The sequence below is a fragment of the Bufo bufo genome, chromosome 1 (genome assembly GCF_905171765.1).
Source record: "Bufo bufo chromosome 1, aBufBuf1.1, whole genome shotgun sequence".
NCBI lineage: Eukaryota > Metazoa > Chordata > Amphibia > Anura > Bufonidae > Bufo > Bufo bufo.
Genome location: NC_053389.1, coordinates 797,956,175 through 797,973,377, shown reverse-complemented (window position 1 = coordinate 797,973,377; position 17,203 = coordinate 797,956,175). Strand labels below are relative to the sequence as shown.

General features: G+C 41.5%; 1 protein-coding gene across 1 annotated transcript in view; it reads right to left on the bottom strand.

Moving 5' to 3' along the window:
• The window catches only part of LOC120988562 (venom factor-like), a 170,604-nt gene that overhangs the window by 84,202 nt on the left and 69,199 nt on the right, over positions 1 to 17,203 (bottom strand). Inside the window, exons 23-28 of the mRNA XM_040416090.1 lie at positions 15,859 to 15,945; positions 15,121 to 15,324; positions 14,934 to 15,009; positions 14,676 to 14,835; positions 5,057 to 5,155; positions 1,637 to 1,787 (exon numbers count right to left, since the gene is read on the bottom strand). Of these exons, the coding sequence (XP_040272024.1) occupies positions 1,637 to 1,787; positions 5,057 to 5,155; positions 14,676 to 14,835; positions 14,934 to 15,009; positions 15,121 to 15,324; positions 15,859 to 15,945 (777 nt within the window). The remainder of the gene's footprint in view (positions 1 to 1,636; positions 1,788 to 5,056; positions 5,156 to 14,675; positions 14,836 to 14,933; positions 15,010 to 15,120; positions 15,325 to 15,858; positions 15,946 to 17,203) is intronic.

Sequence of the window (17,203 nt, the reverse complement as noted above, 5' to 3'; positions counted from 1 at the left end):
ACGTACCGGTACGCCCTGAGTCCTTAAGGACTCGGCAAACGTGGCGTACCGGTACGTCCTAAGTCCCTAAGGGGTTAAGGGGCACATTTATTAAGACCATTGTTTTAGTAAGGTTTTGATAAACCTTTCAAGTGGCACCGGCCTCTTGATAACTTATATGGATCTTCTATCAGCTCTAAATGTAAAACAGCTACCGAGCTCTCTTACATTTAGACCTTTTGCTATGACTGAAACAGGCGTTGGAAATGGTAAATTATAGAGCCTTGCCGGCCCGTCCCCTTCCCCACCCATGTCCACTTTTTTAGACCTGGCGTGAGCGGGGAGAAGTCTCAGACTGCGGCTCAGCTAACCGCTGCACCGCAATCTGCGCCTGAAATATGCCTTATAAATGAAGCTTAATTACCTTCACCGCCATTTGCTCACAGATATGCCTCCAGCTCTTTTTTAAATCCTGGCATTTTGCGCCATTACTACCTCTTGGGGTAGACACTCCACAGTTTGATTCTGTATTTGTAAAAAAATTATTTCCTGTATTCGTCTCTTAATTACCTTTTCTCAACACAAAGATTGTCCCCTGGTCTTTTGTTTGAATACATTATGTGACTTTTCTTGGTATGGACTAGTGTTGATCACGAATATTCGAATTTCGAATTTTTATCGCGAATATAGGTACTTCGAAAATAGTTATATATATTCGAAATTTCGAATATTCGAATTTTTTCTGATTTTTATTTTTTCAATTATTATTTTTTTATTAATTTTTTTATCAGTACACATGATCCCTCACTGCTTCTAGCTTGTGGGCCAATAAGGCTGCAATATACTTGACTTTAGGAGTAGTAGTGTTTGCGAATTTTGCTCTATATTCGTTTTTTTGAATATTCGCTATATTGCTATATATTCTTGTTTTAGAATATTACGAATATTCGAAAAAACGAAGTTATAGCAATATAGAGAATATTCAAAAAAAATCAAATAGAGCAATTTAGCTAATATAGTGATATAATCTTCTTTGTCTAATAGTTGTATGTTGAAAAATTCGCAATAATTCGCAATAAAAAATTTGAATCCGAAAATTCGAATTCCGAATATTTGCATATTGCACAATCATTACCTTTCCGATTTTTTGAGTAAAAAAAAAAACGTGAATTTTCGAATTTTCGCCGAATATTCTACAAAATATTCGCGAAATATCGCGAATTCAAATATGACCCCTGCCGCTCATCACTAGTATGGACCACCACCCAATTATGTTTACATGTAAAGCAGAGCCTCTCTAAGGCGTCAAGCCTAATACTATTCTGGCTAAGGCCTGTTTTGCACCACATATGAAGGAAGACATCTGTGATTCACAGCCAGCAGTTCTTTTTCTATTTTGTGCACTTACATATTCTGCACTGCTTCACAGACATCATCATCACTCACTGTCCCAAGTGAGGAGGTCTCTTTTTAATTTCCTGTTGTCATGTGAGGAAATCCACACAATCATAAGAAGAACATACAAACTCAAAGCTGATGTTTCTCTTGGTCAGATTACAACCTACAACCGCTATAATGTTAAACACGGAGACCACCATGCTGGCCAGTTCTCCGACTGCAGGCAACCCTCTAACCGCCTACCGTACATAAACCTTACCTTTTGCTACAGACAGAAGCTTCTGTGGGTCCTTTAGTCTGCCAGCCAAAGCAAGTGCATATGATGTGATTGCAACTGAATGTGGGTTCTTCAGTAGTTTATAGCGTTCCTCTATGAAGGTCCCCGCTTTATTAATGCTGACATGCAGATTCTTAAAGGAATGAGAGATACTTTAGCAAACATTTGGAAAATATCTGGTATCAAAAGCAGTGACAGTTATTCACATGTTATGTCTCTTAAAAGGTTTATCAAATACAGAAGCACTGTCATAACATTGTAATATAGTGACTTCTACTAGATAAGGGTTAAGGAAAGAAAGTAACAAGCGTTAAGCAAATCTATAGGCTCCCGTTATAGCGACAAAGACCAATAGAGCCTTTTGGCCTCCCTGGGTGGTATATCTCTTGGGAACCTTCTTTTTCACTATATTAACTAGTGACAGACTGTGCTGTTCCATGCCGGGCATCCCAGTGAGCTTACAAAATCCATCCTTACCTAGTCAAAATGTCTATTGTAGCCTACATTATGCCACAAGTCTTAAAGGAGCTACTACACAGAAAACTGTAGCATTGGGATACAGCTCCTGCTCAGATGGGGTCGTATGCGCCACTGCAGCCAATGACTGAGTTTCAGATTCAGTTGTTTCATGTCCACATGTACATCACTGCTTGACCATGGGTTGCTTGGGGACACATGAAGGTTGGGGGGCCAGTCATTGGCTGCAGCCATAGATACATAACCTTGTCTACGCAGGAAGTTGAGAGACGGGACCACAAATCCAATGAAGACAGCCTAGGAGCCTGAGAGTCGCAACCCAATGGCAGGGACCAGGTGAGTATGGATTTCTCCACAGTTCACCATGCCTGGGATTAGATAAAAAAAAATATATATATATCTACAACCTGGACAACCTTTATAAGACAATCTACCTGTACACAGCAGTGCTCAACAAAGTCTTTGGTAAAGTGTAGCTAGGCTAAAGATCTAAATTCTACCTTCCCTTTAAGAATTACTTGCCAAACCTTACAGATACTACAGAACATAACTCTTCACAGTTTAAAACTGGTTGTCTGGTCTGACAGTTAATTTTTTTATTCCTTTTCCAGAACATGAGTAAGGAGGGTGGTCTGCTTTTAACAGAATTCAGGGATCAGCATGACTGCAGCTACATGGACTGGAGACGTTCATTGTCTTCTATGGGGGAGTGTTGTGGGCATGCTCAGTGACCTGTACAGAGGTCACTGTCCACCAAGGGTAAAATGTGAACCATGACCATCAACTATTTAGACAGGTTTGATCCTACATTACACATATACTCTTCTGGGTGATATTTATCATTAGGGAGACTAAAAAATGTGCATGAATATTGTATGCCAGGTGACACTACTCTTGATTTCTAGGAAGAATATATGTAAATTTACATATGTTAATTCTTTATGACAGTAGATAGGCTATTACTTCTTCATTTTTGTCAAGCATGCCAATTTACATACCTTTGGGTTTCTGGGAAAGATATTCAAATTAGCTTTTCTTCCCAAACAGAAAAGAATGCTAATCAAAATGTTCTTGAAAATAAGTTTAACAAACTAAATTGAAACAATGTAATTTTCTGATGGCATGTTCCCTTTTTTGGGGGTTTCTGCATCCTCCAATATGGAGCACAAGAAAATGTATCTGTCAACTTTACATGTGGCTATGCCACACATCACCCCTGGGAATATATTGGTCAGGAAGCTAGATTACAGAGATCCCAATTTTTCTAATGATTTAGATTGTGTAGGTCTTAGCACACCTGACTTCATGGTCCCTCTGTAACACAGTTCCCTCCATTATGCAATATGCAATTAGACCTTTGTCCTTTCCACTTGCTGACCCAGTGGAATGTTAGACTTACCAATAAAGGAGTTTTCCAGTAGTTACATATGGTCCAACACCCAGCACCCCCACCAATTAACTGTTTTGAGCACTGTCAATGTAATAATCTATACAGTGGATGCAACCAGCAGGCGGAATGTTTCATCCATTGTGTAGTGGTCATGTTTGGGTACCGCAGCTCAGCTTCCATTCAAGTAAATGAGAAATGTGCTGCAGTACACCGGCAACAGCAACTCTGGCTTCTCTGAATGGCAAAGTGGAACTTTAGTGTAAAACAATGGTGGAAATCATGCTACAGGAGGTCAGGTGTGCAAAGAGATCGCCAACCTTCTGGCTGTAGAGAATTACTTCCTTTGAGAGAGGTAGAGAGAAAAACAGGACCCGTGAAGTCTAGGGCTTTAGATACTACCACTGAGCACTATTACAGAGTCCCTGCCCTGCACCTCATAGAAAGAGTCATCCAAAGGTCTTCCTTCTGTTGCTGATCAGACTTGTCTATAAAGTATCTTAGGGAATTCTAAAGGTCAAATAGGATTATGGTTATCATGTGGGACATCTCCTTTATTCTGTGTTCCTGGTAAAACACTGAGTTACCCTAGTGTATCAGATTGCTTGGTTCTCTAAAAAGTTGAAGGTGTGTGGCAGCAGACTTTGGAGCTTGGAAATCAGCATAAACTGCAGCTGTCACTGTTGGCACTGTGTGTGACTGCCGGGCGTTTCTCATCACTACAAGTACATCTGCTAAGAATGTGCTGAAAAATATCAATGAGGTTACAAATAAATAGAAAATCCATAGCACTCCTCAGTTCTGGTGAAAAAGCCGGTTACTTTATTGGTAACAGCAGCATACAAAAAGCAACGTTTCAACCATCTCTGGTCTTTCTCAAGCTTGGGAAAGACCAGAGATGGTTGAAACGTTGCTTTCTGTATGCTGCTGTTACCAATAAAGTAACCGGCTTTTTCACCAGAACTGAGGAGTGCTGTGGATTTTCTATGTATTTGTAACCTTATGGGACCCCCAGCCAGAATCCCCATCCGCGGGCACCATCTAATCTATTTTTCTACTGGCAACTGTCCCCAGATTGGGACCTGGAGTGCTGCTTAACCCATTTTTTTTGTCGAAAAATATCAATGAGCCACTGCTAGGATGTACAGAGATAGAGGCACTGATAACTAAGGTTTTCAGCACCCTAATGGTTGAGAAGCATAACTTCTGAAAATGCTGTAGATACTGGTTGCCCGCCACGTGATCCATGTAGATGCCTATAAGGTAATGGTCGTATTACCTAGAAAGAACCTCTGTAACAGCTGGTCAAAGGGGTCCTCCCTCAGGAGTTGATGTCCTTAGCCTTAGATCTGGTCTGACTGAAACATCGGAGTTTCACCATTACCAAATAAAATTTAGAAAATTGCAACTGTGTCTGCTCTTACTCTGTCTACATATTACGTATGCGTAGAGTGTCCACCGTCCGACCACTGTGCCAGTGAAACAACTCTCTACAGGTCATGTTGTTAGTTAATAAGTTCTTTCTACAAGTCACTTACATTGACAGAACCGGTGCAGAGTTTTTGACTTTCCAAAAGACTAATAACAACAAAAGCCGTCAAAGCAACATCAGCATCTGTCGAACCCGCGACACCACCCTGAGAAAGAGAAAAAAATATTTTTAGGAGATATCATCACTGAATCTTTACAGTTTCTTAAGCTTTGCTGAAGCCTGTGTTGCCTGACCACCACAAGATGACACTCAACAAACCCCAACACTTAGGGAGAGTTCACATCACCGTTTCAAACAGGATTCTGTAAAAGAACAGACCCTGTGTATCAGTTTATGCACAGGATAATTTTTTTTACAGGATCTTGTAAAAAAAAAAAAAAAAGTGATCCTGTTGCAAATTGTTGCCATCCGTTTGAGCCATTTCCATCTGAGATCCGTTTTTTTAGACAGGATAAAAAAAGTCAGACGAAAATGGATCTCAGAAATGGCTCAAACAGATGCCAAATCTGCAATAGGATCGGTTGTTTCACAGAATCCTGTTTAATTTCTGTTCTTCTGATGGATAAAAAAAAAAAAAAAGAGAAAAGGAGAAGAAAAAAAGGATATATATATATATATATATATATATATATATCACTCCCCGTCTCCAAATTTGAAATAAACATAAACAAAAAAAAATCATAAGCACCACCATGTCCAAAAATGCCCCTACTATAAACCCTTAGAGGAAACAGCTATTTTTCACCTTAAAGGGAACCTGTCACCAGTTTTATGGTGTCCTAACTAAGGGTAACATAAATAAGTGATTGATTCTCTTAGCACAATGCTGGGTCACTTTCTTTAATTGACCCAGTCAATCTGCCAACATCTTGTATTGAAAAGCTCCAGCTGATAATGATGAGTCCTGAATATTCATGAGCTCCTGACTCTCCCCGCCTACCTGCTGCTGAATGACAGTTTTTTTCCATATGAATCAGCAGCAGGTGGGCAGGGGAATGGCTATAGCTCTGAATTAAATATACGCTGGACTCAATGACATCACACTGGACTCAAATCAGCTCATTGGCATGCGGCATCTTTGTGTGTATATTATGAGGTAACCATCTGTCACACCAGTAAGTGAATACATCTAAGGTACTTTTTAGTAGTTAATGATTGCATATAATTAGTTAAATTATAATCAAATATCCACATGACAGGTTCCCTTTAAGGACCAGGCCATATTTTTGCAAATCTGACGTGTCACTTTATGTTGTAATAATATTTGGAATACCTTTGCTTATCCATGCCATTCTGAGATTGTTTTCTCATGACACATTGTTCTTCATAACATTGGTAAATTTGAGTAGATATGCATTAAAAAAAATCCCAAATTTTACAAAAATTCGGAAAAATTAGCAATTTTCTAAATTTGAATTTCTCTGCTTTTAAGGCAGATAGCCAAACCTCATAAAATAGTTATTATTTTACATTTACCATATGTCTTTGGCATCATTTTGTAAATGTCATTTTTTTTTTTTTTAACATTTGAAGAATTAGAATGTTAGAAGCAATTGTTAAAATGTTTAAGAAAATTTCCAAAACCCACTTTTTTAAGGACCAGTGCAGTTATGAAGTCACTTTGTGGGGCATACATATTAGACATCACCCATAAGTGACCATTTTAGAAACTGCATTCCCTTAATTTATTCAAAGCTGATTTTAAAAACTTTGTTACCCTTTTAGGTGTTCCACAAGAATAAAAGGAAAATGGATAAGAATTTTTTTTTTTGTCAGACTTTCCATTTTAATACATTTTTTATGCTGTAACACATCTAGGGTTAACAGCGAAACAAAACTCAATATCTACAGGTGAAACTCGAAAAATTTGAATATCGTGCAAAAGTCCATTTATTTCAGTAATGCAAATTAAAAGGAATTGCATTGATGCAGCTTAAAATTAGACATTTCTGAAAAGGTTCAATATTCTAGGCTCAAAGTGTCACACTCTAGTCAGCTAATTAATCCATATCCCCTGAGCAAAGGGTACCTCAAAATTGAGACTTTGGGGTTTCATAAGCTGTAAACCATAATCATCCAAATTATAACAAATAAAGGCTTGAAATATCTCGCTTTGCATGTAATGAGTCTATCTGATGTGTTAGTTCCACCTTTTAAGTTGCATTACTGAAATAAATGAACTTTGCATGATATTCAAATTTTTCGAGTTTCACCTGTATTACCCTGATTCTGCAGTTTACAGAAAAACCCCATATGTGGTCGTAATTTGCTGTATGGGTGCACAGCAGGGAGCAGAAGGAAAGAAACGCCATAGGGTTTCTGGAGGGCAGATTTTGCAGAACTGGTTTTTAGGCACCATTTCACATTTTAAGCCCCCAATGCACCCCTACCTTAGAAACTCTCAAAAAGTGACCCCAGTTGGGCTCCTTTTTTGCGGGAAGACTTGACATTTTTATTAGTACCATTTTTGGTTAAATATGATTTTTTGATCATTCTATATTACACTGTGACAAGGTGACCAAAAAATTGGTTGTTTTGGCACAGTTCTTTTTTTTTTTTTTACAACATTCACCTTGGGGGGTAGATCATGTGATATTTTTTATAGAGATACAGATGTATATATACCTAATGTATCATTTGCACTCCAAATTAAATTTATAAAAAATACATATCAACCCAGATGTAAATAAAAAAATATATTTTTCCAAAGTTTTTTTAATTTTTTTTTCAGTAGTAAAACAAGAAAAACTATATAAATGGAAAAACAATATAAATGTGTATTGTTGTAATCGTACTGACCCAGAGAATGAAGGGCACAAGTCTGTTTTACCGAATAGAGGACACCGTAAAAATGAAATGTACTAAATTGCATTTTTCTTCCAATCCCTTCCCATTTGGAATTTTCTTTCTACCTTCCCACTATGACATATGCAATTGGAAACAGTGCCATTAGAAATTACAACTTGTCCCGCAAAAAACAAGCCCTCATATGGCAATGTGAACCGAAAAAAGAAAAAGTTATGACCCCAGGACGGCAGGGAATTAAAAATGAAAATGCAAAAACATAACATTGCAAAGTACTGAAATAGTTAAAGAGCCCTTTTTCAAGCATTGAAGGTGTTCTTGGATTTCATAATGATGAGCTGTTCTTAGGCTACATTCACATCTGCGCTTTCGCTTTCTGCTATTGAGTTCCGCTATAGGATCTCAATAGCGGAGGAAAACACTTCCGTTTTGTCCCCATTCATTGTCAATAGGGACAAAACTGAACTATAAGGAGTCACCAGAATGCATTCCGTTCCGTTTGGTTGCGTCCCCATCGCGGACAGAATAACGCTGCAAGATAGACAATAGAAAACGGATCCGTCCCCTTTTGACTTTCAATGGTGTTCATGACGGATCCGTCATGGTTATTTTAAAGATAATACATACAAATTGACAGCACTCTAGAGTTGAAGGTGAAGTAATTAATGATTTTATTCAGCCGGACATAATTTCAGGCAACGTTTCGGGCTATATGCAGCCCTTCATCAGGCCCAGTGTGGGGAGCATCAGCGTGAAAGCCGGAATTTAAAGATAATACAATTGTCCGGATGCAGATGGTTGTATTATCAGTAACGGAAGCTTTTTTGCTGGATCCGTCGTTGCTGTTGTGAAAGAAGCCTTAGCTGTAAGAAGGTGATGGTGTGTGGATGCAGAGTTTGGCAGTTGTTCCACAAGATAAACTGTTAGACACAGTGGCCAAGCTATCAGGGAAGTGGCTGCTTCGGGGCCCGAGCTCAGAAGGGGTCCAGGAGCGGTACTAAACAGTGTCGGACTGGCCCCACCCCCTCTACACTCACAGCAATGCTCTAGAATACTAGTGGTGCAAAGTAGTCAGATAAGCCCCGCCCATCAGCATGGAGCATTAATGGAGGAGCCTTGCTGCTTCATTGTGCAGCCATGGATCAGTACACTGTGTTACAGGGAGATCCCGTCTCCCCTCCTTTTCCTGTACTATTAGTACAGTCCAGCTTCCATATACTGCTCTGTAGTCGGCAATAACAGGAGGATGAGGGAAGACTGATCAGTGTGAAACAGGAAGTCCTGCAGGAAGAAGAGCCTGTGTCTGTCCTCCATCTCTGCCCCCCCCCCCCAGCTGACATTCATCTGCTGTCCTCTGGGCCCCCTTCCCCAGTCCCCCTATCCATCTGATGCCAGTCCCCTGGGCCCCCTACCCATCTGATGCACCCAGTCCTCAGGGACTTCTACCCATCTATTGCCAGTTCCCTGGGCTCCCTTCCCATCTGATGCCAGTCCCCTGGACCCCCTACCCATCTGATGCCTCCAGTCCTCTGGGACTTCTACCCATCTAATGCCAGTTCCCTGGGCTCCCTTCCTATCTGATGCCAGTCCCCTGAACCTCTTACCCATCTGATGCCCCCAGTACTCTGTGCCTTCTACCCATCTGATGTGCTTTCCTCTGGGCCTTCTACCCATCGATGACAGTGTAGTAAGCCGGATTGGGGTTATGCACACTGACGCTATAATATGCAATGACTGGGTCAGGTGTAAATGATAGTTAAGAGTTTTTTGTTTGTGATGCCAATTGCAGCGTGCGCAGGGTACAGTCTCAGGGCCCTTTAAGGTGTTGCAACTCATGTACCAGGTGAGGAATGCCAGAGTGGTGTAATGTCTCTGTATAGTAGTGGCAATAGTGTCAATAGTGTCACCAACCTTGGTACAGCTGGACTCCTGGATCCTGGCTCACTTGCATTAAATGAGTGTGTTGCTAGTAGGAGTAATTGAGGAACTCGGTAGCAATGAACGAGATCCAGACTTGGGATATAATTCAAACTTGTCTTTACTGGATGCAGCATTAATCCACATGAGATACAGCAATAGTCTTGGGTCCCAGCAGGTATTGTCAATATGTGGCAGGGATTACTATCTCTCCTGCTTCTATCATGTGCCTGGAGAATATGGCAGGAATCTATATCTTCTGCTCTGTCTATCTTCTGCTGTGTATGGGACTGACTAGCTGAGGAGGAATTTGGCTTCTCCTGGTCTCTGGATGGTACTCACAGTTGTGCTCACAGGGAATGGTTCTTCCTGGAGTTCTGGAGGTGGCTGCTTGCTTGTCACCAGCTGAGGCTGAAGGGCTCAGGCTGGGAATGGTGATCTTTGGTCTCAGCCGAGACACGATCCTGGGTTGGGATCCCTAGAACTGGGAGCTCCTACCAGCACAGCCTTCACCTAGCCGGGGTGGCTGGCACACTAACTCTAACTTCCTTTCCTCCCCATGAGGCAGGATGCGGGAACATTCCACACCTCCTCAAAGAGGGGGGAGCTAAACTGGAATGTACTATTCCAGTCTAGAAATGCTAAACTGTCTAAGTTCCTAATAACACATTGCTGCCACCTGCTGGTGTACATGGAAATTACAGCAAATTACATGTAACAGGCTTAGAATATGCACATTTGTGAGAATGTGATGTTAAATTACACAGGATGACAAAGCAGATACATTTAACAGGTTGTAGCGGGGTAAAAAAAGTTTAGTAACATAACTCTTGGATGTTACAACAGTCCCCAGGGATCTCAGGAAACAGGAGGAACAGACTTAAAGAGGACAAGATTTTGGCAGTTACAGTATGTGCCCTGCCTCATAGCAGAAAGAAGGCATCCTACAGGTTCAGGGCATGAGGGCAGCTGGGAGAGGAGAGGTGTGAGTTATTGGGCCAGGCGCAGGGCTCAGCAGTGAGTGCAGGACAGGTTTATGTTGCATCTGCCTGGCAGCCATGCCAACCTCTGCCCATTCCTTCCTCTTTCATCCTTCTGTACTATAGCATGCAGTACATGGCATCTTCTCTTCTCTGCCTCCGCTGCTCTGCTGGATACTAGTGCTTATTTTGAAGGCAGGTGACCACTGTAGCCAATGACTGATCACAGCAGTGATTTGTCACCCATGCAGCATGTCACTGGGTCATTTGCCACACAGGTGACGCTTCACCTTTTAACCCCTTAGTGACCACCAATATTCCTTTTTACAGCGGTTACTAAGGGGCCTTAGGCTGGGCCATACGGCAGCCCAGTCTAAGCGCTGCACGGGGGACCGTAGCCATGCTCTAACAGCCCAGACCGACAGGAGTGCCGGTACGGGCTGTTTAACACTTTACATGCCACGGGCAATGGCGCCCGCTGCATGTAAATTGCTGACAAGGGAGCGGACTCCCATCTGTCTCCCATCAGCACCCTGCAAATGCGATCGCGGGGTGCTGATGTGTGTCAAGGCTGGCAGGTGTCTGATGTAGGCCCCAGACCCGCCTTGAGTAGTTTCCAGCAGGCTGTGCCTCTCTGGCGCAGCCTGCTGGTCAATGTCAGAATAGCACTGACATTAAAATGCAATGCACTATAGGGATAATGCATTGCATTTTAAAATCAATCAAAAAGCTGTATGTTATAGTCCCCTTGTGGGACTATTAAGTGGTAAAAAAAGTAAAAAAACAAAACTAATTTATTCAATAAAAAAAATCCTAGAAAAATTGTACCCTTTTTTTTTAATTGAAAATATGCTTTTCAATGAAAAAAAATAGCAAAAAAAATAATCTTCCCATGTGTTTGGTATTGCCGTGTCCATAACGACCCGGCCGCTGCCTCCATGACTTCAAGCCTGACTGGAGAAGCGTGCCAGGCAGGGGATAAAACAACGTTGCTGCATCTGCCTTCAGGAAGAAATTATCATTACAAACATGCTGCTGGCTACACGCAGGTACTGCTGGCGGCTTGGGATGGTTTTGGGAGGTGACAGGTTCCCTTTAATAAGAAAGTTATGAAAACCCCAAAATGGTGCCATTAAAAACTACAACTGGTCCTGCAAAAAATCAAGCCCTCATAAAGCTACATAGACGGAAAAATCAAAAAGTTATAGCTCTTGGAACACGATAATGAAAAAAGGGAGAAAAACGCTTGGTCAGTAAGGCCCAAAACAGGCTGGTCACTAAGGCGTTAAATATATGGAAAAAAAAAAATCACTAAATAACCACATGAATGGGGTTTGCAAAGAAGTGTGTGTGGGGGGGGGGGGGGGGGGGACAAAAATATGCTGTGGGGACCAGTCAGTTCTAGCTACGCCCCTGGTTGGACATCAGTGTTAACTGCAGTCGCCACTATTTGCACTGTGGGACATTGGTGGCACCAGGTCAGTTACTGTAGTGGAGTCAGTGTTCAGAGCAAGGCAGCCATCCTTGTACTGTAAGTGGTATTTCCCAGAGAAAGAGGGCCGTCTGACAAACCTTGGAACGTGATAAAGGAAAATAGCCAAGCCATATTGTATATCCATCCACAACAGTATGGAGTAGCATTGGCTATTTTACCTTGTCATGTTCCAAGGCTTTTTAGAAAAGTCAGATATTGACTCATAGGGAACTACTTCTGGATGACACCAGTGAGATGGTTCTCTGTCTGTGGAAGATACCTTTTTTTTTACATAATATGTTTCCACTAAGTCTCCATACACAGCTGGTCTCCCAAACTAGAGCGCGTACCTCTCCTAGACTGATGAGTAAAGAAACCATGGCAGATAACAGAGATCTCCGTTGATGGTCCATCATGGAAAACGTCTTTGTCTGCCTTGCTTTTTTTTACCTTTTTTTATATCTAAATTGGACCTCATCTGGCTTTGAGATTTATGGGAGTCTCAGTCGAGGCTCTGTCACAATCAAAATGATTGGGAAATGCTCTAAAGTCCTTATAATATATTACTTGTATTGATCGCCAAAAGAGATGAGCGAATCAAGTCCACCAAAGTGGAATTCGATCCGAATTTCAGGATAAATTTGATTCACCGCAAACCCAAATTTTTAATAATTTAAATACTGTAAAAAAACCAAAAAAAAAAAATCACACCTACCTTCTCCATTTGCTCGCGACGGGCTGGCCGCCGCCATCTTGATTGAAGATGTCGGCCAAAATCCTAATTTCGCACCGGATCTTCAAGCAAGATGGCGGCAGCCGGCCCGTCGCGAGCAAGTATGATTTAATTTTTTTAATGTTAATTTTACACTGTTTTTACACTCAGATGCCGCCATCATGTATTAATGTGGTATTTGAGGGGTACAATGATGGGCAGCAGCACTATCGCAGCTCCCTGTGATTGAACTCCGCTTCGTGACGAAGTAATTAGTCATGAAGCTAATTTTTTGGTAAAAATTTTAAAACAGTTGTTCATAAAATTATTCCTCCTCCACACATATAGCCTGGTTAGGTTGATCAAACCCTGATCATGACTATACGTTGCCTCCCTACAGAAAACACTGCATTTTAATTCATATGCAGATGACTTAACTAGAGCATAGAGGGCACGTGTTAAATAAAACAAAAATGATGCATACAGTCAGGACTCGGTGGTCATCAATCTTTCATGATGCAGGAAGGGGCAGTCCCATAGGCAGGGTAGTGGTCCTAACTTGGGGATCTCTCCCTACAATTCACCCTATATTTGTGTCCCTGCCTAAAAAACTGAATGGATGCCCCGATAGGGGCGATCCCGTATTCAGGAACCTCCTATATACCCTATACTTGTTGAGTGTCTCCTGATGAGCCTGATTTATCACACTGGTTGAAATGCATTGGAATCAAGGAACCTAACAAATATATGTTGGTATTTTTCAACTATTGAGGTGCCCTTCTCGTATCACCTTTTTTCAGGGCCATCCTAGGATATATAGGAGGTTCCTGAATACGGGATCGCCCCTATCGGGGCGGCCATTGTGTTTTTTAGGCAGGGACACAAATATAGGGTGAATAGTAGGGAGAGATCCCCAAGTTAGGACCACTACCCTGCCTATGGGACTGCCCCTTCCTACATCATGGAAAATTGATGACCACCGAGTCCTGACTGTACGCATCTATTTTTGTTTTGTTTAACGCGTGTTGTATGTGGGGTTATTTTAATTGTACAATAAATGTTACATTTTATACTATAGTGGTAATCTGTGATAGTGATACTTGTAATTACACTACTATAAAGATATCTTCCCTTTGACGGATTATTTTATTTTTTTGCATAGAGGGGCCAGCCACAGCCCTTGGAGCACCAGTTTTTTACACCCTTTCAGCTTTAGTCTCTCCCCCATTCCCCTTGATTGCCAGGGATAGATATCTCATCTATTCCAGTCTTCTTGTTCCTGCACTGTGTCTTCCGGTTTCTGCAAATTCCAACTGAGCAAGCACCGAGACCTGTCATCTTGCACCTGCACTGTTGTGTCTCCTGGTCTCGGCGCTTGCTCAGCTAGAATCTGCACTGCCTGGGGTGCAGCAAGAGATCCACTGAGCAAATTCTGGGACCAGAAGACAAGTGTAGACCTATCAATCCAGGGAAAGTGGGGAGGGACTAAAGCTGAAGGAGTGTATCCAACTGGTGCTCTCAGGGCTTTGGTCAGCCCCTCAGTGCTCCAATTGGGTCAGGTGTATATGAATTGAAATGCAGTATTCTCTGTAATGAAGCAACAGATAATCATGATCAGGTTATCATTTTTATCAGCATGATCAACCCTAGCAGGCTTTATGCCTGGTTTAGTAGGGTTGATCATGCTGACATATGCTTTTTAAGTCTTGCTTACCTCAACCTTCTGGCAGTGAATAACTTAAAAATTTAATGTTATGTGTTTATTTGAAGTTCTTACCCTTGTATATTGACTACTAATAGGAATGTTCTCAGTGAACATCCCATCCGGCTTCTGCTTCGTCAAAATAAGCCACTTCACAGACTCACACAGTTTATCATCCTGAATGTTGGTAATACTCTTAGCCATAGCAAAAACTTTAAGAATATAAGCGGTGAGCCTAAAGACAAAGCAATGGTGGAATTAATATGAAAAAGTTATAATAAGCCTACAGAAGAATAGGCCATCAATGACCCTAAAAGAAGATGTCATAGCTACCATGTGCCAGAGTCTGTCCCAGGGAAAGATCCTAAAGATCCATCACTTTTACGATAATTGAGCTGATGGACATAACCTAGTAAGAAAGTAAGGAAAGACCAAATATGGAATGGTTACTTACTACAGTAGATACAACATGAAGTTTGAACTCCTAGTAATGTCACCCCAAGAGATAACCTGATACTACCTTTGATGACTTTTTGAATGGCGTCCTCCCGGCGATTGACTCCTATTCGGTCCCACTGATTAGTGGCATCAAGATAATATGTGGCGATAACAACTGGAGTAAGGCTCCTCATGGTTTGTTCGCAACAACCGCCTGGCGTAACGATAAGATGGCTTAGGCTGGCACCGTCTATGGCATCTTCAACAAATTGTGCAATCGGTATTCCTAAAGAAAGACATATAATTTCCAAAGATGAACATTCACTTGTATAGTCTTGTAAACCAACTAAGGGCAGGTTCACATCAGCATTCTGAATTCCATTATTGCTTTCTGTTATAACATCGCTATAACGCAAAATAACTGAAATTGTAAGACGGAATTCAAAACGGAAACCTTTAGAGGCCTTCCGTTTTGATTCCTCCTTATAGAGGTCTATGGGCAAGCATAATGGATCCATCTGGTTTCCGTTATGCAGGATGAAAAAGAAAGTTCTTTATAACAGAAACCAGACGGATCGATCCGTTATGCTGCCCATAGACCTCTTATATGAGGGACAAAAACCAGAAGGCCTCTAAAGTTTTCAGTTTTGAAATCTGCCTTACAAATTCCATTATTTTCCGTTAAAACCATGTTATAACGGAATGCAATAACGGAATTCATAATGCTGATGTGAACCCGCCCTAAGAGAGATAAAAAAAAAAAACTGTGACAGGTCATCAGCAGGTACCCAACAGCAATGGTCGTTACTCAGCAGCGCACCTTGTACATTGACAATAATTGTAGTTGGTGAGCCTGGAACAATTTTCTTATTGGCAAGTGATGGCACCTTTACTACATGATCTCCACCTGAAAGAACCAAAGATGTGAAAATTAATGTTCATCATGGTAACGGAAACTCTCAATTCTGTTGGAAATTAAGGGGTGACATGGAATGTCAATGGAAAGGCCACCCAACATCCATGTCCATCATCATTAGTGGTTTTGCCAATGAAGCGTTTCCATTTGAGTGATGATTTTTATTGGGTAACAGGTGAGCCAACGCCATATTAGAAGAGTTTTCTGATCAGAGACAGCCCATTTAACAATGTGGGTGGCATGATGATCACTGAATCGCTGTGCGTCTGGCTTGATTCAGAATGTTGTGTTATATATGCGAGTTGTGGCATCACAAGGGATCTGTAGATAGCCTGGTTAGGTTGATCATACCCTGATCATGACTATATGTTGCCTCCTTACAGAAAATACTGCATTTTTATTCACATGCAGATGACCTAACTAGAGCATAGAGCGGCCATCCACAGCCCTTGGAGCACCAGTTTGTTACACCCTTTCAGCTTTAATCTCTCCCCCATTACCCTTGATTGCCAGGGCTAGACATCTCACCTATACCAGTCTTCTTGTTCCAGCGCTGTGTCTTCCAGTCTCTGAACTTGCCCAGTCGATCTGCTACTGTGCTCCAAGGAATGCAAATTCCAACTGAGCAAGCACCGAGACCTGTCATCTCGCACCTGCGCTGTTGTGTCTCCTGGTCTCGGCGCTTGCTCAGCTGGAATCTGCGCTGCCTGGAGTGCAACAAGTGTTCCACTGAGCAAATTCTGAGACCAGAAGACAAGTCTATACCTGTCAATCCAGGGGAAGTGGGGAGGGACTAAAGTTAAAGGAGTGTAACAACTGGTGCTCTGAGGGCTCTGGTCAGCCCCTCAGTGCTCCAATTGGGTCAGGTGCATATGAATAGAAATGCAGTATTCTCTGTAATGAGAATGAAGCCTTTCCATAAGAGTGATGCTTTTTATTGGGTAACAGGTGAACCAACGCCATATTAGAAGAGTTTTCTGATCAGAGACAGCCCATTTCACTATGTGGGTGGTATGATGATCACTGAATCGCTGTGCGTCTGGTTTCAAGCAGAATGTTATATACGAGTTGTGGCATCAAAAGAGATCTGTAAGGATGTTCATATTGTATTTCTTTTACCTAAAGTCTATAGATACCTTTGGGGGGCAATTGTTTTTGTATTTATGCACTTCATTTAGAGCTAAACGTCATTTTAAAAAATTTGTCTTTGTTTAAAAATGTTCAACCCCTTTCTCTGTACAGACTTTGG